Raw genomic sequence first — 26,211 nt, 5'->3', positions numbered from 1 at the left:
GAGACCAAAGACCCTGAGCTTTCAGGGATCCCCAGACCGCGCCCCAGCCCATCAGACTGGCGTCGGTCGTGACAATGACCCACTCTGGTCTGCGGAATGTCATCCCTTGTGACAGGTTGTCCAGGGACAGCCACCAACGGAGTGAGTCTCTGGTCCTCTGATTTACTTGTATCTTCGGAGACAAGTCTGTATAATCCCCATTCCACTGACTGAGCATGCACAGTTGTAATGGTCTTAGATGAATGCGCGCAAAAGGAACTATGTCCATTGCCGCTACCATCAACCCGATCACTTCCATGCACTGAGCTATGGAAGGAAGAGGAACGGAATGAAGTATCCGACAAGAGTCTAGAAGCTTTGTTTTTCTGGCCTCTGTCAGAAATATCCTCATTTCTAAGGAGTCTATTATTGTTCCCAAGAAGGGAACCCTTGTTGACGGAGATAGAGAACTCTTTTCCACGTTCACTTTCCATCCGTGAGATCTGAGAAAGGCCAGGACTATGTCCGTGTGAGCCTTTGCTTGAGGAAGGGACGACGCTTGAATCAGAATGTCGTCCAAGTAAGGTACTACAGCAATGCCCCTTGGTCTTAGCACAGCTAGAAGGGACCCTAGTACCTTTGTGAAAATCCTTGGAGCAGTGGCTAATCCGAAAGGAAGCGCCACGAACTGGTAATGCTTGTCCAGGAATGCGAACCTTAGGAACCGATGATGTTCCTTGTGGATAGGAATATGTAGATACGCATCCTTTAAATCCACCGTGGTCATGAATTGACCTTCCTGGATGGAAGGAAGAATAGTTCGAATGGTTTCCATCTTGAACGATGGAACCTTGAGAAACTTGTTTAAGATCTTGAGATCTAAGATTGGTCTGAACATTCCCTCTTTTTTGGGAACTATGAACAGATTGGAGTAGAACCCCATCCCTTGTTCTCTTAATGGAACAGGATGAATCACTCCCATTTTTAACAGGTCTTCTACACAATGTAAGAATGCCTGTCTTTTTATGTGGTCTGAAGACAACTGAGACCTGTGGAACCTCCCCCTTGGGGGAAGCCCCTTGAATTCCAGAAGATAACCTTGGGAGACTATTTCTAGCGCCCAAGGATCCAGAACATCTCTTGCCCAAGCCTGAGCGAAGAGAGAGAGTCTGCCCCCCACCAGATCCGGTCCCGGATCGGGGGCCAACATTTCATGCTGTCTTGGTAGCAGTGGCAGGTTTCTTGGCCTGCTTTCCCTTGTTCCAGCCTTGCATTGGTCTCCAAGCTGGCTTGGCTTGAGAAGTATTACCCTCTTGCTTAGAGGACGTAGCACTTTGGGCTGGTCCGTTTCTACGAAAGGGGCGAAAATTAGGTTTATTTTTTGCCTTGAAAGGCCGATCCTGAGGAAGGGCGTGGCCCTTACCCCCAGTGATATCAGAGATAATCTCTTTCAAGTCAGGGCCAAACAGCGTTTTCCCCTTGAAAGGAATGTTAAGTAGCTTGTTCTTGGAAGACGCATCAGCCGACCAAGATTTCAACCAAAGCGCTCTGCGCGCCACAATAGCAAACCCAGAATTCTTAGCCGCTAACCTAGCCAATTGCAAAGTGGCGTCTAGGGTAAAAGAATTAGCCAATTTGAGAGCATTGATTCTGTCCATAATCTCCTCATAAGGAGGAGAATCACTATCGACCGCCTTTATCAGCTCATCGAACCAGAAACATGCGGCTGTAGCGACAGGGACAACGCATGAAATTGGTTGTAGAAGGTAACCCTGCTGAACAAACATCTTTTTAAGCAAACCTTCTAATTTTTTATCCATAGGATCTTTGAAAGCACAACTATCCTCTATGGGTATAGTGGTGCGTTTGTTTAAAGTGGAAACCGCTCCCTCGACCTTGGGGACTGTCTGCCATAAGTCCTTTCTGGGGTCGACCATAGGAAACAATTTTTTAAAATTGGGGGGAGGGACGAAAGGAATACCGGGCCTTTCCCATTCTTTATTAACAATGTCCGCCACCCGCTTGGGTATAGGAAAAGCTTCTGGGAGCCCCGGCACCTCTAGGAACTTGTCCATTTTACATAGTTTCTCTGGGATGACCAACTTGTCACAATCATCCAGAGTGGATAATACCTCCTTAAGCAGAATGCGGAGATGTTCCAACTTAAATTTAAATGTAATCACATCAGGTTCAGCTTGTTGAGAAATGTTCCCTGAATCAGTAATTTCTCCCTCAGACAAAACCTCCCTGGCCCCATCAGACTGGGTTAGGGGCCCTTCAGAAACATTATTATCAGCGTCGTCATGCTCTTCAGTATCTAAAACAGAGCAGTCGCGCTTACGCTGATAAGTGTTCATTTTGGCTAAAATGTTTTTGACAGAATTATCCATTACAGCCGTTAATTGTTGCATAGTAAGGAGTATTGGCGCGCTAGATGTACTAGGGGCCTCCTGAGTGGGCAAGACTCGTGTAGACGAAGGAGGGAATGATGCAGTACCATGCTTACTCCCCTCACTTGAGGAATCATCTTGGGCATCATTGTCATTGTCACATAAATCACATTTATTTAAATGAATAGGAATTCTGGCTTCCCCACATTCAGAACACAGTCTATCTGGTAGTTCAGACATGTTAAACAGGCATAAACTTGATAACAAAGTACAAAAAACGTTTTAAAATAAAACCGTTACTGTCACTTTAAATTTTAAACTGAACACACTTTATTACTGCAATTGCGAAAAAACATGAAGGAATTGTTCAAAATTCACCAAATTTTCACCACAGTGTCTTAAAGCCTTAAAAGTATTGCCGTTTTGAACTTTAACCCCTTTACAGTCCCTGGTATCTGCTTTGCTGAGACCCAACCAAGCCCAAAGGGGAATACGATACCAAATGACGCCTTCAGAAAGTCTTTTCTAAGTATCAGAGCTCCTCTCACATGCGACTGCATGCCATGCCTCTCAAAAACAAGTGCGCAACACCGGCGCGAAAATGAGGCTCTGCCTATGCTTTGGGAAAGCCCCTAAAGAATAAGGTGTCTAAAACAGTGCCTGCCGATATTATTATATCAAAATACCCAAATAAAATGATTCCTCAAGGCTAAATATGTGTTAATAATGAATCGATTTAGCCCAGAAAAAGTCTACAGTCTTAATAAGCCCTTGTGAAGCCCTTATTTACGATCGTAATAAACATGGCTTACCGGATCCCATAGGGAAAATGACAGCTTCCAGCATTACATCGTCTTGTTAGAATGTGTCATACCTCAAGCAGCAAGAGACTGCTCACTGTTCCCCCAACTGAAGTTAATTGCTCTCAACAGTCCTGTGTGGAACAGCCATGGATTTTAGTGACGGTTGCTAAAATCATTTTCCTCATACAAACAGAAATCTTCATCTCTTTTCTGTTTCTGAGTAAATAGTACATACCAGCACTATTTCAAAATAACAAACTCTTGATTGAATAATAAAAACTACAGTTAAACACTAAAAAACTCTAAGCCATCTCCGTGGAGATGTTGCCTGTACAACGGCAAAGAGAATGACTGGGGTAGGCGGAGCCTAGGAGGGATCATGTGACCAGCTTTGCTGGGCTCTTTGCCATTTCCTGTTGGGGAAGAGAATATCCCACAAGTAAGGATGACGCCGTGGACCGGACACACCTATGTTGGAGAAAATTGTCTAAAATAATCTGACAAAAACCTCTGGGAGAGCATGACATTGTGAATGGAATTAATTTGGCAACAAAAAAACCCAATTACAGCCATGAATATACAGCATCGTGCTATATAATTAAAAACTAGTCTATTTTTTCAGGATGAATAACCTTAGGATTTTTAGGTAGGAAAAGTCAATTGAAAAATTGTTAAAAATTGCATGTTCTTTCTGAATTATGAAAGTTTAATTTTGACTTTACTGTCCCTTTAATGTCATTGCTCCCTGCAAATCCATGTACACAAAATCAACCCATACTAGGGTTTCAAGAAGTTCACTGAAAAGAAGATTGTTTGGAGTGGAATAGATCTGCACAAGGACTTAAGTAGGAGTGTTTTTAGATGTACCAGTATTTTACAGCAAGACAGCAAAATAATGAATGTATATGTATATTGCAATAATGAAACACTGTATGCATTGTTGAAATGTCAAGTTTAAATGGTCCTTTAAATAAAAAAAAAAAATGTAAATTGTCATTAACCCTTTACTTACCGGGACTTTCAGAGAAGAACTTGCCCAAAATACTGGAGATTTTTTTTTTAGCATTTTTGCTAACATTCCATTTAAACAGAAATAGAGCCTGCTTTTTTTTTTAATATACCTGTCAAAAAACTAAAAATATATATATATTTTTTTAAGTAGACAACCCAAGGTTATTGGTCTAGGCCCATTTTGTAATGCCACCATTTCACTGCCAAATGCGATCATATATATACAAAAAATAAAAATAATTTTTCTTACAAACTTTGGGTTTCTCACTGAAATGATTTACATACCACTTGTGCAATCATGGCACAAATGACAGAAACAAGTTTCTCTGGGATCACCTTTGTGACATTCATGGTTTTGCTATTGCTTTTTGGTAATGAGAATGCCGCTAATTGCAGCTGCGCACCACACTTACATTATTCACAGCAGTGAAGGGGTTAATCAGGTAGCTTGTAAGGTTAATTTTAGCTTTAGTGCAGAGATTACCCTCCCAGCTGACACCTCCCACCCCTGATCCCTCCCAAATAGCTCTCTTCCCTTCCTCACTCCTAAGTGGTAGTATATAGATGTCGGATTTGGTTAAGGGGTTAATGTAATAATTTTTTCCTTCCAAAAAAGTACAGGTAAATCACCAATTTAAATCAATTTGATTTAAAATCAAATTCACCCTGCTACTGAATCAATTATAAACCTAAGAAAAGACACGCAGGTCTAAGGAGTTAAAGTGAATGTCTATTTTGATGCTAAAGTGCCTGGTTTTTAAAAATTCCATTAAAAACAGGAGCACTTTAATTCATCAAAATTTACATTTCACTCCTGTTGAGTAAAAAAAACACAAAACAACTTACCTTTTAATCTTCACAGCAGCTCCAGCTTCCTCCACCTGTCGCAAAGCCTCTTCCTGGCTCTAAAATGAGGAATCCAGCTTCCTCCAATCACGGCGTTGAATCAGACACTGATTCCCCCGAGGGGGAGAAACCGTGATTGGAGGATGACCTATCCATCATTTCTGACGTCAGAAATGGCTTGCAACGACCAGAGGAAGCTGGGGCAGCTATGAAGTTTAAAAAGGTACGTTTTTTTTTTTTGCAACAGGAGTGAAATGTAAATTTTGATAAATTAATGTGCTCCTGTTTTTAATCGAATTTTTAAAAACCGGGCACTTTAGCATCAAAATTGACATTCACTTTAAGGATCTTTTTGATAGTTTTATTTTTTCCAAACTATGACTCTGAAGTAGTTGAACAACAGCTTGAGTGTGAGAGACAGCCAGATAAAATAAGGGTGCCTTGACAAAAAGATCATTCAAATAAGGAATAACAGAGAACCCTTGATCCCGAACCACAGTCAACAATGCTCCTAGAAACTTTGTAAATGCTCTGGGTGCTGTTGTCCTACACAGTAGAAGCACCACAAACTGATAATGTTTGTCTGTTAACTCCTTCCTGCCGGTGGGATGTTCTATGCCATCCTAACCCCGCTGGACTTTAGCGCCATTAGGACGACATGGAACATCCTAGCCGTTCTGCTGTACTGAAGCCATAATGGCTTCCTAACTGGGATCGCAGGCTGGAGGGCCTGTCTAGCATCATAGACACTCCCCCCTGACCCGATCCCATCATTGAAATTGCGCGATAGCATGAATGATCATGTGATTTCCATTTTTTACTTGTTTGTTTAAACTGACATGATCTCTGTAAATGGGGATATGTAAATAATGATCTTTTAAGTCTATTGTAGACATAAACTGATCCTCTTGCACCAAAGAAAGTGTGAATTGTCTCCATCAGGAATTTGTTCAAAGTTTTGAGATCCATGATAGGGCAAAAAGTATCTTCCTTTATAGTTTATTTCTAAAGCTGGTAATGAAGCAATACCCTCCCCCCACCTTTCAGATCATTCACACAAGCCAGAAAAGACTAAGGCCTTTAAAGGATCTCAAGGAACTTGAGACAAGAAGAATCTTCCTGGAGGAGGTTTTGATCGAAAGCTTATTTGATACCCCTGAGAAATTATTTCCAACACCCAAGTATCTTGAATAGACCTCTCCCAAACCACCGGAAAAAGATTCACTCTGCCCATTACCATAGACTGGTCTGGAATGCACGGCGCACCTTCATGCAGGCTTGGTGGTTGGTAGACATCATGGTCTGCTTGCTTTTAGACCAAGAAACGAAACAAAAAAAACCCCAAAAAAAGTCCTGTGGATTTAAGCTTATGGGCTTTGTATCCTGAGGCTGAAAGGATCATTTACCCCCAGTGACCGTGGCAATAATAGCATCCATTCTTCGTCCAAACAGGCTTTTACCCTGAAATATAGAAGTCTGAGAAACAGCCATCAAGACTTGACCCATAAAGCTCACCAAAACAGCAGTTTTAAATTATCAGTGGACATCCCTTCTAAAGAATCAGCTGATGTTCCAGAGACTTGCGCTGCACCAGCTATCTTGCTCCATAGATAAATAAGGAAAGATAGTGGTTCAGGTATCAGAGACAGACTGAAGAAAATAGGCAGCGAGAGAGCACACAGATTGTTAAATGGCATAAAACTGAATACAAACAAGCACTGAAATAAACTGAATTAAAACAGTAAATGCTTAGAATAGTTAACCAGCAAACAAAAAGTTAAATAATCCCCCCCCACACAAATTTGAAAAAAGCTACAATATAGTCACCACCTCTACCGGTCCTGAAAGCTTCTCCCAGCACACTGAGATTGTTACAGCACCCAGGAACAGAAAAGGATATAAACACTCAATCAGCAATGTGTAGATCAGCACTTTAGAATTCACCCCAATCCATCTGGGAGGCGAAAAAATGACTGATGTTTTAGGGTGTGGAATGGATTTAAAGCTCAGGTATGTTGGGGTGTTTTTTGCACCCTGCTAGTGATTTGGAGGGTACTTTTCCCACAAATGGTGTCTCATGGACTCTTATCATCTGATGAAAGAATCAACAATGAAGCCTCAAATGTTACTTGCAACATTCAGTGGTGACTGTCATGCTAACCATACCATTAGGTTAATGATGCAACAAAACAGTCAGGACCTCTTGATCTTGCACAGATTCTTGATAATTTTAAAGGGACATAATACTCATAAGCATAACTGTAAAAAGCCGACTCGAAAATATCCCCTGAGCATCTCTATGTGTTAAAAAAAAGGGAAAAAAAGGGGAAGATATTTTACTTCAAAATTTCCTTAGTAGCCACATCCCACAGTAAAGTGACAGTAAAGTCAAAATTAAACAAATTGGTTGGATAGAGAAGGAAATTTTAAACAAAATTTCCAAGTTACTTCTCTAATCAATTTTGCTTAGTTCTTTTAGTATCTTTTGTTAGTTAAAGGGACACTGAATCCATATTTTTTTCTTTCATGATTCAGATAGAGCATGCAATTTTAAGCAACTTTCTAATTTACTCCTATTATCAATTTTTCTTCGTTCTCTTGCTATCTTTATTTGAAAAAGAAAGTTCAGCACGCTGGTCAGCACTTGTTTATTGGTGGATGAATTTATCCACCAATCAGCAAGAACAACCCAGGTTGTTCATAAAAAATGGGCTGGCATCTAAACTTACATTCTTGCTTTTCAAATAAAAATACCAAGAGAATGAAGAACATTTGATAATAGGAGGAAATTAGAAAGTTGTTAAATTGCTTGCTCAATCTGAATCACAAAAGAAACAATTTGGGTTCAGTGTCCCTTTAAAGAGTAATCCTAGGTGAGCAAAGGAGCGTGCACGGGTCTTAAGCCATCTGGCAATCTAGGTTTAGTCTTCAACATAGAGCATGCAATGTTAAAGGGACATAAAACCCAATTTTTTTCCTTTCATGATTCAGATTGAGCATACAATTTTAAACAACTTTCCAATTTACTTCTGTTATCAAATTTTCTTCATTTTCTTGTTATCCTTTGTTGAAAAGCTGGGATGTACGCTCATGAGTGTGCACGTGTCCACAACACTATATGGCAGCAGTTTTGCAACAATGTTATACATTAGCAGGAGCACTAGATGGCAGCACTCTATCCTTTCATGTAGTGCTTCAGGCATGTGCACGCTACCTACCTAGGAATCCCTTCAACAAAGAATAACATGAGAATGAAACAAATTTGATAATAGAAGTAAATTGGAAGCTTTTTAAAAATTGTATTCTCTATTTAAATAATGAAAGAAAATGTTTGGGTTTACTGTCCCTTTAAACAACTTTTCAATTTACTTCTATTATCAAATTTGCATTTTTCTCTTAGTATTAATTCAGTTTAAGTCAAACTTTACTTTCCATTAAAGCAGCCAATCAGAATGCAAGTCCCGGGACTTGCATTGGGGCGTGCACCTGGCATGTGCAGGCACAGTCATTTTATTTCCCAATTAAAGGGACATTAAACCCACATTTTTTCTTTCATGATTCCGATAGAGAATACCATTTTAAACAACTTTCTAATTTACTTCTATTATCTAATTTGCTTCATTCTCTTGATATTCTTTTCTGAAAAGCATATCTAGATAGGCTTAGTAGCTTCTGATTGGTGGCTGCACATAGATGCCTCATGTGATTGTTAAAGAAATAGCAATGCACATTGGTGAGCCAAAGTATATACAAAGATTGCAGCAAATTCGATAATAGAAGTAAATTGGAATGTTGTTTAAAATTGTATTCTCTATCTGAATCGTGAAATACATTTTTTGGGTTTAATGACCCTTTAAGTTTAAGAAATTTACTATTAAATCTCATGAGATTTCAGGGAAGCAAAGCATGACCTAAGGATTGCCAAGGCTAATCGGCTATTTTTTTCCCCATCCTGCAGCTGGACAGTAGCTGTTGTATTACTGTTCATAGAGCTCTTACTCTGGTGAGCTGAGGAAATTGTGAGGTAAAATATCTTCCTTTTTTACATAGAGAGGCTCAGGTCAGCTTTTTACAGTTATACTGCATCAGTTTCAAGTGATTTAGCATATGAGTATTATGTCCCTTTAAGTTGTTTCTAAACACTATTAAATGGACTTAAAAAGGAATAAAGGGACATAAAAGGGATTAAAGGGATAATTTACTCAGGCAAACAGCTGATAAAGTGTTTGTTGTATTTAAAACAGCTGCAGGAGCAGAGATTGAAATGGGATACAAGAAAATGTTTTTTTTTTATTCTTGTATCCCATAGACTGATGCCAATACGTACAAATTGTGTTCTTTTTGAAGAGGAAGCAGCATAATATTTCCTGATTTTTGGACATCCTATGAGGATGTGATTTGAGGAGGACATTTGCCCGTATAGATATACACACTGCTAAAATATACACCCTGCAAAGTAGTGGCTATTTTCAGCGTAGGCTGCACTTTTAACAGGCAAAAGCAACTAATTTAAAATGACAATATCAATGGGAAAATAAAGAAAAAAATGCACAAATGCTTCTAACTGACCATGAAATGCACTGCTCATTACAAATGCACTTTAACGCCCTTTGAACCATGACACCCCCCCCCCCCCGATAATGTCAAAAATGCCCTCTACAGAAGTAAAGAAAGAACGTACCTCGTGGTGGAGTTAGTTCTATCATGTTAATTTCACAGAAACCAACAGGAAAAATTGAAGGAGATGACGCATGATAACAAAACCAGTCTGAGCCATCTGCCGCTTCGGAGCCATCGATTCCTATCATCAGGAAGCCTTCGGCAAGCACCTTCATTAGTGCATTGAGAGAACAAAACCAGTTAGTACACAAATAAATAATGTCGTGACGACAACGAACATTTGCTTTGGCATCGTACAGGTAAAAGGAATATTTTATAATTGGAACTGTATCAGTTTTGTGTATTAAAAGAAACTTAAAAATAACTAAACTTTCATGGTTTAGATAGAGCATAAAATTTGGAGAGAGACTTTCCAATTCACTTCTATAATCTAATTTGTTTTGTTCTCTTGGTACGGTAGGTAGGCTCAGGAATGCACTACTGGGAGCTAGCTGCTGATTGGTGGCTACAAAGACATGCCTCTTGTCACTGGCTCATCAGATTTGTTCAGCTAGATCCCAGTTTCTACTCTGGAGCGGACTTTCACAATGTATTTAACGGCCATTATAGTGAAATGACTTGCTCTCATTTGTTACAGAAGGTGATCTATGAAAACTTGTTTCTAAAGACAATAATAAGTAAGGCAATTTTGTTATTTGATACTGCTCCTTAACGTTGCTGACACCGACTGTTTTTTGCTTTTAAAATATCTTGCAATGAGGAATATAAAAATTTACGCTTACCTGATAAATTAATTTATTTTATGATAATGATAGTCCTCGAGTCATCACACTTGGGAATATTCCCCTCCTGACCACTAGGAGGGAAAAGATACCCCAACACACCAGTGCTTTAAATCCCTCCCATTTTCCACGATTCTGTAATGCTCATGGGATACTCTTCTATCAGACCGAACTCGGTCACTAGTCTTGTTATCCCGGCGTCGAGTCAGAATGATAGGGAATATCCCAGAGCAGTGAAGGTTTGCAAGATGAGATAAATGGCACTCACCACGGGCAGGACAGTCCTTGGCGGTAACAGGCAGGAAACCAGAGGCAAACCACTTGGGTGGTCAGGCAGGCAGGGTTTGGCAACAGTAAGGCAATCCAGGCAGAGTGGTCAGACAAGCAGAGTTCAGCAGTATACCAATCCAGCAGTTAAGGGGTAAAGAGGCAGAGTGGTCAGACAAGCAGAGTTCAGCAGCAAAATAACAGACCAGCATACGAATTAATAACACCCAGGAGAATAGTAAGTAACACCTATACTTGGGCAGAGATAGGTAGGACTGAAGTTACTTACATAGGCGCACGATTCGCGCCACATGAGATCCAGACCGGCTTCTGAAGGAGGAAGCATGCGGCGAATGATGTCACCGCTGCACGCAGAGAGTAGCCGACTCCCCCCTAGGCAACAAGCAGGCACTGCGTCCCTAGCAACAACTAGAGCGGTGCGACAGATCCTGAGTCATACATAAAGTCAAGTAGATGACAAAAAAAAAAAAAAAAAAAAGAGAAAGAGAAAAACAAAAGATACAGGGGGCAAAGTAGTGCAAAACAAGTGTTGCCGCCACCGGGGATCGTGGACTCTCTCCATCATAAAATAAATTTTTTATTAGGGAAGCATAAATGTTATTTTTTTCCATCAGGTGGTGAGAGTACACAAGTCATGATGTAAGGGAATCTATACTAAAGCCATGGAATCCATGACAAACAATGAAGGCAGGAAGTTACTATTCAGGCACTACAGCCCGCAGAACTTTCCTGCCAAAGGCAGCCTCAGAAGATGATGAAACTTGCAAAAAGTGTGTGAAGAAGACCAATTAGATGCCTTACATATCTGATCTATAGAAGCCTCATTACAAAAGGCCAAAGAAGTAGTAACTGCTCTAGTGGCATGAGCAGTAATGCACCCAATCTAACTAAATCTTAGCATTAATGTGAATCATTTCCACTGCTGCATCACACATTTTTTTTGCTGTTCTAAGGAGATTTATACAATCCTGAATCTCATAAAGAGTGGTGTCATCGGAAACAAGTTCTTAGAGATCATTACACCAAACAGCAGTGGCAGCAGCAACACAGGCTGCAGGTCTAAACATAAAACCTGCAAGATGAAAGGATTGTTTATAAAAAGCTTCAAGTTTTCTATCTAACAGATCCTTAAGAGAGGGACTATCCACCTAAAAAGAATAGTGATACGCCTTGCCAAAGTGGAAATTGCTGCGTCTACCTTAGGAACAGTTTCCCAGATCTCTGTATTAACAGAAGGGAGAGGAAACATAATTACATTTGGTAGATAGAACAAGAGGAATACATGGCACGGGAAAAGAGGGAGGCTGCTTTAAAAAATTGTTATTAATCACCTTAACAGGTTGCTTGACTGTAGCAGGACAATCCTGTACCTTTAAAGCAATTAAAACTTCCCACAATAGGGCATGAATATGCTCAAGCCTGAAATTAAAGAACACCTCCTCTGCCACAACAGCAGGGTCCTGAGACTCAGAGAGACTTTAAGAATAAGACGACTCAGTGTCAGAAAAACCCCTATCATTAATGGGTAACAGAGTGGCCGCTCCTGAGGGAAGTCCCTGACAATCTAGAGGCCAAGGAAGGACCACCTTAAAATCCTTACAAACGTCTGCACTTAGCAGGTGGAGACAAGCAAGCTAAAACCTCACTAACTGGCAGAGTAAATATAACCTTAAAGGGACAGTACACTGTAAAATTGTTTTTATATTATTGTATTTTCAATTACTTGTTATACCAGCTGCACAGTATAAAATGTATGAGAAATTGCATTTTCAGGTTTATTTGTGTACCTAAAGTAGCTGGTTTTGTGCTTTTAAACCACAGCCTGTTACAATGGGTTGAGCTTCAGGTAATATCGAATCTCATTATGTTATCACTTTGTGTACACACAATTGCTTGCTTATTTTATATATAACTTTCACCCCACTGCGAGTTTAATTTATTCTGCTGGCTGTGTTTACTTAGGATATTCAATAACAGACTCCAGTATCAAAACTTTCAGTATAGGTTGGGATACAACAAACTAAATCAGCTATAGGGGTAAAGGAATGACTTGTAAACAATTTAATAAACTCCAGCAGGTAAAATGGATCATTAGGAACAATTTAAATGGGAGAACAATTTGGGGTGAACTGTCCCTTTAAAGGTTTTGGAGGAAGTACAGATAAACTATCCTGGGAGCAGCTCTGATAGGGTAAAACCCATTACACACAGAGCAGTAAATGTCTGTTTAGCAATAGACTCACTGCATGAGATACAAAGCTGAGCAAGGGGAACACACCTGGGAATCCTTACAAAGCAAACACAAACTAGAAGGGGTTAAAGTAACAGAGAATCTCCCTTCTAGATAATTAGCTGACGGACCAGAGGCCCAAGCTGCACCAGTTTACTCCATAGTACCAGTAAAGAAATAAAGTATCAGAGAAACAGAAGCAAATAAGCCGTATGAAGCACACAAATAGTCAACTCAGAGGGGCAGAAAAGTTACAATGTTAAACTGATTAAAGGGACAGTAAACCTTAAAAATAATGTTATATAATTCTGCACATAGTGCAGAATTATATAACATTATTTAGGTGCTATAGCCATAAAACCCTTTTTTACCTTTTAAAATGTAAAAATTACAGCGCTTTTACAGACCCGCTCTCTGCTGAGCGGGTCTGTAATATTTAGTCAGCGCATCGGGCCAGCTGTATAGTCACAGCCCGGCCCGACCGCGCCATAGCACTAAGTGCAGCTCGCTCCTGACAGGAGCGAGCTGCACTTAGTCTTATGGCGCGATCAGGCCGGGCTGTGACTAATAATAATAACATTATTTTAAAGGTTTACTGTCCCTTTAACTCTTAAAAGGTAAAAAATAAATACATTATATATATATTTATCCAGAGAATGAAGTTGCGCTCAAACTTGAAAGACTCTTGATGTAGAAAGTATACTCCAGGCATGAAATAAATATAAAACAACAACTTTATTTCCAATCGAATAAAAAGGACATGTAGTGCGATGTCCTGCAAAAAGCCAGCAGTGACTGACAATCCGGTTGATGAGCTGATTCTCACGCAGACATATTTTGTGTGTTTGCGCACTTGTTCACTGCTATATATATATATATATATATATATATTTTTCAAATAAGCACTGGAAAAAACAAACAGTAAAAAGTCTTACATAGCAAATACAGCAAAAGGATTAGAGCACAAAAAGGCGTGCTACCAGTCAGTGCTAAAGCCAACAGGTAGAAAATCGGCAGAAAAAAAACATACTGTGCATAGTTTAGAAGCAACTTCTGAGCGTGCTAAATTTAAAGCAACAATAACCTCAAAAAAGTTTTTTTTTTTTTAAAGTTCTATGAACTGTTAGTATGAACATGCTTCACATAGTCTGGGCACATATTTATACACCCTACACCTTGTACTAATAGCTGGTGGGCTATGAAGGTGCACCTTAGCTTCAGCAACTTGCTTAAAGGGACAGTCAAGTCCAAAAAAAAAAAAAAACGTTCATGATTTTAATAGGGAATGTAATTTTAAACAACTTCACAATTTACTTTTATCACCAATTTTGTTTTGTTCTCTTCGTATTAGCTGAAAGTTTAACTTATGCTAATTTCTTAAACCTTGAAGACTGCCTCTAATCTGAATGCATTTTGACCACTAGAGGGCATTAGTTCATGCGTTTCATATAGATAATATTGAGCTCATGCACATGAAGTGACCTAGGAGTGAGCACCGATTGAAAATGCAAGTCTGTCAAAAGAACTGAAATAAGGGGGCAGTTTGCAGAGGCTTAGATACAAGGTACCGTATTTTTAGCTCCATAAGACACACTTTTTCCCCCCTCAAAAGGGGAAACGTGTGTGCGTCTTATGGAGCCAAATCACCATGTTCCCTCTAGTAAGCGGCAGCGCATTGATTTGATTGACCGCACTAAATTATTCCCGCAAACAGAACGGAGAAGACAACCTGTGCTGCACCCAACTCCGCCCACCTGGGAGGCACCTACACGCACCGAGCCCCGGAGTTGCTCAGAGAAGAGTCGATCACAGTAAAGGCGGACATTTACTCCTTTGCAGTAACCCTGTGGCAGATGGTGACTGGCGTGATCCTATATACTGGAGACCATCAATGTGTGCTCTATGCAGTGGTGGCTTTTGACTTATGGCCCAGAAATTCAGTCTGTGACGTGCAGAGGATCAGTGTCGGAGTTATACTCAGACCTTCTCATCAGTATGGTAAGCCATCATCAGCTGCCCCTTGTCACTACAAGAGGTCCGATGGGAACACAAAGCATGGGTTTCAGATAGATATGATAACCTTTGATCCTGTTGGTTTTGTCTTATTCCTTATGGCTCTAGAATTACTGCTATATTTGCTGCCTACAGCTATTTATGGGGTAAAAAGTTCTAGCTCTAATTTGGTTTGCAAAAAAGTGTTTCACTGCACTTACTTTGACATAATAGATTGCTGCTCTATATGAATTGGGTCAAATAATTCAGAATATTTTTTTTCTTGGTTTTCCTCCTCTAAAAACTAGGTGCATCTTATGGAGCGAAAAATATGGTAATTACAGAGGTAAAACATGCATTATAACTATGTTGGTTATGCAAAACTGGGGAATGGGTAATAAATGGATTATCTTTCTTTTTAAACAATAATTCTGGTGTTGACTGTCCCTTTAAAGTAAAGAAGCCCATTTTAGGCAATGCGAGCATGATGCCAAGGATCTAAGTTAGTAACATAATCTCAGGGGATTGGTGCACAAGCCCACATTTCACCTAGGGAGGGTTGTAGATCCACAAGGAGCAGCTCACTGTAGACCAGGGGTGTGAGGCCTGCAACATTTCTTCACTGAGAAAAGTCCTTTTATTACCTGGCTGAACACTTGTCCGCCTCTCTGAACGAGAGGTTACTGCGAGGAGGATTCAGACCTCAGATCAGTTAAAGGAACTCCGTTCAAACAATGAGTAGATCTTGTACTTCCCTTTTACCTCACTCCTCATCAAAGAGGCAAAATAAAATGACTGAGTATCATGAGAAGTGGGAGGGATTTAAAGCTCTGGTGTGTTAGGGGATCATAGAGAGAATCCATGATCCCCGGTGGCGGCAATATATATATATATATATATATATATATATATATATATTAGATGGTAAGATTACAGAGGGGGACACTGAGAGGCATGAGAGATGGAAGGGGGCGTTGGGATTACCATAGGGGGTACTAGAAGGTAGGGAGAGCAAGAGGATGCTAGAGGGCCCCTTTAAGATCAGTGACCATAATTAGTTGCGGTTTAGTCTAGATGTCTAAAGCAAAACAACTTCCTTGTTTTGTATTTGACATTTTACTGCTCTATGCTTTTAATTTTATAATAATTTAGGTTTATTCTCAATTTATACTTTGACTGTGAGAGATTGCAGCCACTTGTACAGAACTGGTAAAACAGAGTGCAAACCTTCTGTACATTAGCATGTTTTGTTAGCATTAAAGGGATACTAAACCCAAAAGTATCTTCATAAATATGGATCCGCACCATAAAAACAAAATTTATGCTTACCTGATAAATTCATTTCTCCTGTAGTGTGGTCAGTCCACGGGTCATCATTACTTCTGGGATATTATCTCCTCCCCTACAGGAAGTGCAAGAGGATTCACCCAGCAGAGCTGCTATATAGCTCCTCCCCTCTACGTCACCTCCAGTCATTCGACCAAAGGACCAACAAGAAAGGAGAAGCCCAAGGGTGTAGTGGTGACTGGAGTATAATCCAAAAATTTTTTTAGCCTGCCATAAAAAACAGGGCGGGCCGTGGACTGACCACACTACAGGAGAAATGAATTTATCAGGTAAGCATAAATTTTGTTTTCTCCTGTTAAGTGTGGTCAGTCCACGGGTCATCATTACTTCTGGGATACCAATACCAAAGCAAAAGTACACGGATGACGGGAGGGACAGGCAGGCTCTTATACGGAGGGAACCACTGCCTGAAGAACCTTTCTCCCAAAAACAGCCTCCGAAGAAGCAAAAGTGTCAAATTTGTAAAATTTGGAAAAAGTATGAAGAGAAGACCAAGTTGCAGCCTTGCAAATCTGTTCAACAGAAGCCTCATTCTTAAAGGCCCAAGTGGAAGCCACAGCTCTAGTAGAATGAGCTGTAATTCTTTCAGGAGGCTGCTGTCCAGCAGTCTCATAGGCTAATCGTATTATGCTACGAAGCCAAAAAGAGAGAGAGGTAGCCGAAGCTTTTTGACCTCTCCTCTGGCCAGAATAAACGACAAACAGGGAAGATGTTTGACGAAACTCCTTAGTTGCCTGTAGATAAAATTTCAGGGCACGGACTACATCTAGATTGTGTAGCAGACGTTCCTTCTTCGAGGAAGGATTGGGACACAAGGATGGAACAACAATCTCTTGATTGATATTCCTGTTAGTGACCACCTTAGGTAGGAACCCAGGTTTAGTACGCAGAACTACCTTGTCTGAATGAAAAATCAGATAAGGAGAATCACAATGTAAGGCAGATAACTCAGAGACTCTTCGAGCCGAGGAAATAGCCATTAAAAACAGAACTTTCCAAGATAACAACTTGATATCAATGGAATGAAGGGGTTCAAACGGAACACCCTGTAAAACATTAAGAACTAAGTTCAAACTCCATGGCGGAGCAACAGTTTTAAACACAGGCTTGATCCTAGCTAAAGCCTGACAAAAAGCTTGAACGTCCGGAACTTCTGACAGACGTTTGTGTAAAAGAATGGACAGAGCTGAAATCTGTCCCTTTAAAGAACTAGCGGATAACCCCTTTTCTAAACCTTCTTGTAGAAAAGACAATATCCTTGGAATCCTAACCTTACTCCATGAGTAACTCTTGGATTCGCACCAATATAAGTATTTACGCCATATTTTATGGTAAATCCTTCTGGTAACAGGCTTCCTAGCCTGTATTAAGGTATCAATAACTGGCTCAGAAAACCCACGTTTTGATAAAATCAAGCGTTCAATTTCCAAGCAGTCAGCTTCAGAGAAGTTAGACTTTGATGTTTGAATGGACCCTGTATCAGAAGGTCCTGTTTCAGAGGTAGAGACCAAGGCGGACAGGATGACATGTCTACTAGATCTGCATACCAAGTCCTGCGTGGCCATGCAGGTGCTATTAGAATCACTGATGCTCTCTCCTGTTTGATCCTGGCAATCAATCGAGGAAGCATCGGGAAGGGTGGAAACACATAAGCCATCCCGAAGGTCCAAGGTGCTGTCAAAGCATCTATCAGAACCGCTCCCGGATCCCTGGATCTGGACCCGTAGCGAGGAAGTTTGGTGTTCCGACGAGACGCCATGAGATCTATCTCTGGTTTGCCCCAACGTCGAAGTATCTGGGCAAAGACCTCCGGATGAAGTTCCCACTCCCCCGGATGAAAAGTCTGACGACTTAAGAAATCCGCCTCCCAGTTCTCCACTCCCGGGATGTGGATTGCAGACAGGTGGAAAGAGTGAGACTCTGCCCAGCGAATTATCTTTGATACTTCCATCATTGCTAGGGAGCTTCTTGTCCCTCCCTGATGGTTGATGTAAGCTACAGTCGTGATGTTGTCCGATTGAAACCTGATGAACCCCTGAGTTGTTAACTGGGGCCAAGCCAGAAGGGCATTGAGAACTGCTCTCAATTCCAGAATGTTTATTGGAAGGAGACTCTCCTCCTGATTCCATAGTCCCTGAGCCTTCAGAGAATTCCAGACAGCGCCCCAACCTAGTAGGCTGGCGTCTGTTGTTACAATTGTCCAGTCTGGCCTGCTGAATGGCATCCCCCTGGACAGGTGTGGCCGATAAAGCCACCATAGAAGAGAATTTCTGGTCTCTTGATTCAGATTCAGAGTGGGGGACAAATCTGAGTAATCCCCATTCCACTGACTTAGCATGCACAATTGCAGCGGTCTGAGATGTAGGCGTGCAAAAGGTACTACGTCCATTGCCGCTACCATTAAGCCGATCACCTCCATGCATTGAGCTACCGACGGGTGTTGAATGGAATGAAGGACACGGCATGCATTTTGAAGCTTTGTTAACCTGTCTTCTGTCAGGTAAATCTTCATTTCTACAGAATCTATCAGAGTCCCCAAGAAGGGAACTCTTGTGAGTGGAAAGAGAGAACTCTTCTTTTCGTTCACCTTCCATCCATGCGACCTTAGAAATGCCAGTACTAACTCTGTATGAGACTTGGCAGTTTGAAAGCTTGAAGCTTGTATCAGAATGTCGTCTAGGTATGGAGCTACCGAAATTCCTCACGTTCTTAGTACCGCCAGAAGAGTACCCAGAACCTTTGTGAAGATTCTTGGAGCCGTAGCCAGTCCGAATGGAAGAGCTACAAACTGGTAATGCCTGTCTAGAAAGGCAAACCTTAGATACCGGTAATGATTTCTGTGAATCGGTATGTGAAGGTAAGCATCCTTTAAATCCACTGTGGTCATGTACTGACCCTCTTGGATCATGGGCAGAATTGTTCAAATCGTTTCCATCTTGAACGATGGAACTCTTAGGAATTTGTTTAGGATCTTTAAATCCAAGATTGGCCTGAAAGTTCCCTCTTTTTTGGGAACTACAAACAGATTTGAGTAAAACTCTTGTCCTTGTTCCGACCGCGGAACTGGATGGATCACTCCCATTAATAAAAGATCTTGTACGCAGCATAGGAACGCTTCTTTCTTTACTTGGTTTGTTGATAACCTTGACAGATGAAATCTCCCTCTTGGGGGAGAGGATTTGAAGTCCAGAAGGTATCCCTGAGATATGATCTCTAACGCCCAGGGATCCTGAACATCTCTTGCCCAAGCCTGGGCGAAGAGAGAAAGTCTGCCCCCTACTAGATCCGGTCCCGGATCGGGGGCCCTCGATTCATGCTGTCTTAGGGGCAGCAGCAGGTTTCCTGGCCTGCTTGCCCTTGTTCCAGGACTGGTTAGGTTTCCAGCCTTGTCTGTAGCGAGCAACAGCTCCTTCCTGTTTTGGTGCAGAGGAGGTTGATGCTGTTCCTGCTTTGAAATTACGAAAGGAACGAAAATTAGACTGTCTAGCCCTAGGTTTGGCTTTGTCCTGAGGCAGGGCATGGCCTTTACCTCCTGTAATGTCAGCGATAATCTCTTTCAACCCGGGCCCGAACAAGGTTTGCCCTTTGAAAGGTATATTAAGCAATTTAGATTTAGAAGTAACGTCAGCTGACCAGGATTTTAGCCACAGTGCTCTGCGTGCCTGAATGGCAAATCCGGAATTCTTAGCCGTAAGTTTAGTTAAATGTACTACGGCATCTGAAATAAATGAGTTAGCTAACTTAAGGGCTTTAAGTTTGTCTGTAATCTCATCTAGTGTAGATGATTGAAGTGTCACTTCCAGAGACTCAAACCAAAATGCTGCTGCAGCCGTGACAGGCGCAATACATGCAAGAGGTTGCAATATAAAACCTTGTTGAACAAACATTTTCTTAAGGTAACCCTCTAATTTTTTATCCATTGGATCTGAAAAGGCACAGCTATCCTCCACCGGGATAGTGGTACGCTTAGCTAAAGTAGAAACTGCTCCCTCCACCTTAGGGACCGTTTGCCATAAGTCCCGTGTGGTGGCGTCTATTGGAAACATTTTTCTAAATATCGGAGGGGGTGAGAACGGTACACCGGGCCTATCCCACTCCTTAGTAACAATTTCAGTAAGTCTCTTAGGTATAGGAAAAACATCAGTACTCGCCGGTACCGCAAAATATTTATCCAACCTACACATTTTCTCTGGTATTGCAACTGTGTTACAATCATTCAGAGCCGCTAACACCTCCCCTAGTAATACACGGAGGTTTTCCAGCCTAAATTTAAAATTTGAAATATCTGAATCCAATCTATTTGGATCAGAACCGTCACCCACAGAATGAAGTTCTCCGTCCTCATGTTCTGCCGCCTGTGACGCAGTGTCTGACATGGCCCTAATATTATCAGCGCACTCTGTTCTCACCCCAGAGTGATCACGCTTGCCTCTAAGTTCTGGTAATTTAGCCAAAACTTCAGTCATAACAGTAGCCATATCCTGTAATGTGATTTGAAATGGCCGCCCAGATGTACTCGGCGCTACAATATCACGCACCTCCCGAGCGGGAGATGTAGGTACTGACACGTGAGGCGAGTTAGTCGGCATAACTCTCCCCTCGTTGTCTGGTGAAATATGTTCAATTTGTACAGATTGACTTTTATTTAAAGTAGCATCAATACAGTTAGTACATAAATTTCTATTGGGCTCCACTTCGGCATTAGCACATATAGTACATGTATCTTCCTCTGAATCAGACATGTTTAACACACTAGCAATTAACTAGCAACTTGGAAATGCTTTTTTAAGTAATTTACAATAATCTGAAAACGAACTGTGCCTATAAGAAGCACAGAAAAAATTATGACAGTTGAAAATAATTAAGTTATAGCATCAATCTTTGTCAGAAATATACAATTTTAGCAAAGGATTGTTCCCATTAGCAAAGGATAACTAACCCAGGCAGCAGAAAAAAATACACCAATAAACGTTTTTTATCACAGTCAACTACAATCTTCACAGCTCTGCTGTGATGATTACCTCCCTCAAAAAAGGCTTTGGAGATCCCTGAGTTCTGTAGAGATGAACCGGATCATGCAGGAAGAAAATGAACCTCTGACTGAGTTTTTTGATGCGTAGTAAAAGCGCCAAAAAATGGCCCCTCCCCCTCACACATAACAGTGAGAGAGATCAGTGAGCTGCTTTAATTTAACCAAAAACTATTGCCAAGTGGAAAAAATAGTGCCCAAAACATTTTTTCACCCAGTACCTCAGAGAAATAAACGTTTTTACATGCCAGCAAAAAAACGTTTAACCTCAATAAATTAATTGTTATTTAAAACCTATTGCAAGTCCCTGCAAATTAGGTTAAGTCTATGCATACAGTATAAATCCAGTGAAGTACCATTCCCCAGAATACTGAAGTGTAAAATATACATACATGACAGCCTGATACCAGCTACATCTACTGCATTTAAGGCTGAGTTAACATTATAACGGTATGGCAGGATTTTCTCATCAACTCCATGTCAGAAAATAACAAACTGCTACATACCTCTTTGCAGATTAATCTGCCCGCTGTCCCCTGATCTGAAGTTTACCTCTCCTCAGATGGCCGAGAAACAGCAATATGATCTTAACTACTCCGGCTAAAATCATAGAAAAAAACTCCGGTAGATTCTTCTTCAAATTCTACCAGAGAATGAATAACACACTCCGGTGCTATTATAAAATAACAAACTTTTGATTGAAGTTAATAAACTAATTAAATCACCACAGTCCTCTCACACATCCTATCTATTCGTTGGGTGCAAGAGAATGACTGGGGTGACGTAGAGGGGAGGAGCTATATAGCAGCTCTGCTGGGTGAATCCTCTTGCACTTCCTGTAGGGGAGGAGATAATATCCCAGAAGTAATGATGACCCGTGGACTGACCACACTTAACAGGAGAAATATTGTTTCTAGTTAAAACTCTTAGGGACTAAATGAAGGAAGCTTTTAGACCAACTTAAAAAGGGATACTAACCCCATTTTCTTTTTTTAATGGTTCAGATAGAGCATGCAATTTTAAGCAAATTTCTCATTTGCTCCTATTATCAAATTTACTTTGTTCTCTTGTTGTCTTTATTTGAAATAGCAGTAATGTAAGGTTAGGAGCCGGCCCATTTTTGCGTCAGCACCTGGGTAGCGCTTGCTGATTGGTTTGCTACATTTACCCACCAATCAGCAAGTGCTACCCAGGTACTGAACCAAAAATGTGACGGCTCTTAAGCTTACAGACTATCTTTTTAAAACCAAGATAGCATGTGAACGAGGAAAAATTGATAATAGAAGTGAATTAGAAAGTTGCTTAAAATTGCATGCTGTACCTGAATCATGAAAGACAAAATTTGTGTTTAGTATCCCTTTAACTGCATTGTTAGGAATTACTGTGTAGTAGCAGGAAACAAAGCAAAAGGCCTGTTGTGTCTGTTTGAGTAACTCTGCACAGTCATCTGACAATGGTTTTCTAGTCTTCTGTCACCAGAAAAACTGCAGTGTACACTACGTAACACTTTGGTAAGTAGAATACATTTTCCGTAAAGTTTATTGGTGCATTTGTACAACTATGTTCCAAGCAAAGGTATCAACTCCAGATTTCTAAATGTAGTGATTTAAGACTCCTACTAAGTGGCATAAAACTGAGAAAACACTTTATCAAGTACTTATCAATTCACACCAACAGCACATTCACCTGTATGACTCTTCATTGAAACACAGGGTGAACAGAAATATGCAATGTTTTTGGCACTCGGCTCTTAATCATGCCATAATTAACACATTCACAATCTCCAATATACAGTACATAGTTTGGGTTTTGTGCAGCAAGCCTGTCCAAAATTGCACAGCAATAAAGCCGGTTTGGTGTGTTGCTCGATCCAATTTGATTCCTTGCCACTTTATCAAGCCCACCCATCACATAAACACATTTTTGAATAGTGAAGCAATTACTAAACATGGTATATAAGACTTGCACAGTGACTATCAACTTTTTTTTTTTTTAAACCTTGTATTACAAAATACAATACAATTTGCTGGAAAGGATACACAGAGACCCCTTGTAAGAGAATATTACTTATCTATACTCCACTTTAGTTTTTATTCTACAATGTGCAATTTACTAGCATTAGGGTTTACACTACTCACGGTCAGTTCCAACACCTTTACTTTTGTCACTCACCTTCCTAATAGTTGCTACACATATGGCAGAAAGGTTTAAGGGATCAATTGCTTCTAATTTCATTCCTTCTTTAAACCACTCACCACCTTGTTCCACATCTTTAACCTAGATAAAAATATCAGTACAATTAATGCCCTAAAACAGAGAAACATACAATGAGCAAAATAAACTTCTTGTTTTCAGCTTTCTTTATAAAGGTGATATATATATACACACACTTTTAAGCCCTTTCCAGTTAAACACCCTGAAATCATTTGTAATGTGTGTTTTAAATATACATACTTTACATTGGAAAAAAAATGTTCTTTTTATTTTTAAATATGTAATTTCTCTATATATCCGTATGTATATCTGTGCTCTGTTTCCATATGCAGACAGATGCCTGCAGCTCAGGAACAGCAGATCTCGGCTGTCACTTTACAGTCGAGGCTGCTGTAGCTTCCTGAAGCTGTGAAACATAAATACGTAATTTTGGGTTTAAATATAAAAAGAAAATGTTCTATGTAAAATAGTTATAACTACCTTTGGCATTAGTGCTGTCGGTCTAATGCGGTGTTGGGTTAGCGTACGAGCAATATATATGTATATTTTTTTTTTAAACAGCATGCCCCATTAAAGTTTACGGGAGAAGATGTTAGCACGGTTGCGATATCAGAAGTCCTGAAGTTAGCATGCATCAGACTTTCGCTCCCGTGCTAATGTTTTACTTTCAACTTGTAATATGCGCGCCAACCTGTCCGTGTTAAAAATGTTACTTTGAGCAGTTTGTGTGTGAGCAAAAGTAAAATTAAATGCGCCACATGTAATCTAGCCCAAACTATTTAACTTGCTAAAAAGGGACAGTAAAGACTGAGACTATTATAAAATGTTTCATTATGTGTAGTAAAAAAACTTTATAGTATATTTTTAATATGTATTTTCCCAGTAAAAGTCAAAATTAAACTTTCATGATTCAGATACAGCATGTAATTTAAAATAACGTATCAAATTTGCCTTGTTCTCTCTTTATCCTTTATTGAAGAGTAAATCTAAGAAGGCTCAGGAACATGCATGTATCTTTAGCACTCTATGACAGTAGCGTTTTGCAACAATGTTTGTAGAAGAAGCGTTATACATTGTTGCAAACAATGCTGCCATATAGAGTTAATAGAGTTAAAGACACATGCACAATTCTGAGCTACTATTAATCTACCTAAATTTATTCAACAAGGGATAACAAGAGAAAGAAGCAAAATGTCATAATAGAAGTAAATAGGAAATTTGTTACGCTTGCTAGATTTGCTATAGCTACAAAGGGTGGGTCAACTCAAAATAAAACTTAAAGGGCCATGATACCCAAATGTTGAAACACTTGAATGTGATGAAGCATAGCTGTAAAAAGCTGACTAGAAAATATCACCTGAACATCTCTAAGTAAAAAAGAAAGATATTTTACCTCAAAAGTCCCTCAGTAGCCGCATCCCATTGACTTCTAAGCAACAAATCAGTATGTCTGTCCCGGGACAGCTAAGGGAGTGAGCTTACGTGCACACTCATCTTATTTCCCTATTCAGTTTAAGGAAGTTTACTATGAAATCTCATGAGAGTTAAGTCAAATCTCATGAGATCACAGTAAAAAGAGTTCATGACCTCAGCACTGCTGATGCTGATTGGCTGCGGTTCATTTCTTTTCTTTTTTACCTGCAGCTGGGTAGTAACTGAAGTATAACTTTTTACACAGCACTTACTCTGCTGAGCTGAGGAAATTGTGAGGTAAAATGTCTTCCTTTTTTACATAGAGAGGCTCAGGTGATATTTTCCTGTCAGCTTTTTACAGTTATACTGCATCAGTTTCAAGTGATTTAGCATGTGAGTATTATGTCCGTTTAAATGTATTGGATAGAGCATGACATTGCAAACAGCTTTCCAACTTACTTCTATTAAAGCTACATATTGCCGAAATCCAGAATTCCCAGATCCAAACTTTTTAATTAATATTTTAAGAAAAATAAAATGATAAAAAAGTACTATTTCCCTGCCTGTAAGTAACAGTATTACAAATGATATAAACCTACCTTTAGTTACATGAATAAGCTGTTGTGGTTTACACTTGGTTTCCTGCCCTCTCCAAACTCTCCCATTTTAAAGATGGAAAATCCAAACCTTTTCTGGTCCCAAGCAGTTTGGATAAAGGTTTTTTTTCCTTAGTTCTCTAGGTAATCCTAGGAGAGCTCAGGAGTGTGCACGTGTCCTTAGCCATCTGGCAGCAGCGTTTGTAACTTGTTTATAGTAATGTTATACATAGTTGCAAAAACTCTGCTGCTAAAGACTCGTGCACACTCAAACTCCTATCAGATTACCTAAATTTACACTTTAACAAAAGGATACCATGAAAACAAAGCACATTTGATTACAGAAGTAAATTGGAAAGCAGTTTCAAATTGAAAGCTCTATCTGAAGCATGGAAATTTAATTTTGACTTTATTGTCCCTTTAAATTGGATAGAGCATTTCATTTTAAACAACTTTCTAATTTACTTTTGTTGTCAATTTTGCTTAGTTATCCAAGTATCCTTAGAGTAATCTTAGGTGAGCTCAGGACCTAACAAAATTCTTCAACAAAATATATCATAAGAACAAAGCAAATTTGAAAACAGAAGTAAAGTGGAACCTTGTTTAACATCACATGCTCTAAATCATAAAATTTTAATTTAGTTTTTACTGTCCCTTTAAACTATTCACTT

General features: G+C 40.0%; 1 protein-coding gene across 4 annotated transcripts in view; it reads right to left on the bottom strand.

The window, feature by feature from the left end:
* The window catches only part of MBTD1 (mbt domain containing 1), a 231,185-nt gene that overhangs the window by 146,391 nt on the left and 58,583 nt on the right, over positions 1-26,211 (bottom strand). For all 4 annotated transcript variants that reach the window (XM_053708377.1, XM_053708384.1, XM_053708392.1 and 1 more), the window contains exons 11-12: positions 23,490-23,594; positions 9,711-9,858 (exon numbers count right to left, since the gene is read on the bottom strand). In XM_053708377.1, coding sequence (XP_053564352.1) covers positions 9,711-9,858; positions 23,490-23,594 — 253 coding nt within the window. The remainder of the gene's footprint in view (positions 1-9,710; positions 9,859-23,489; positions 23,595-26,211) is intronic.

The sequence above is a fragment of the Bombina bombina genome, chromosome 1 (genome assembly GCF_027579735.1).
Source record: "Bombina bombina isolate aBomBom1 chromosome 1, aBomBom1.pri, whole genome shotgun sequence".
Classification (NCBI taxonomy): Eukaryota; Metazoa; Chordata; class Amphibia; order Anura; family Bombinatoridae; genus Bombina; species Bombina bombina.
The sequence above is the reverse complement of the archived record's forward strand: the minus strand, read 5'-3'. Positions and strand labels throughout refer to the sequence as shown.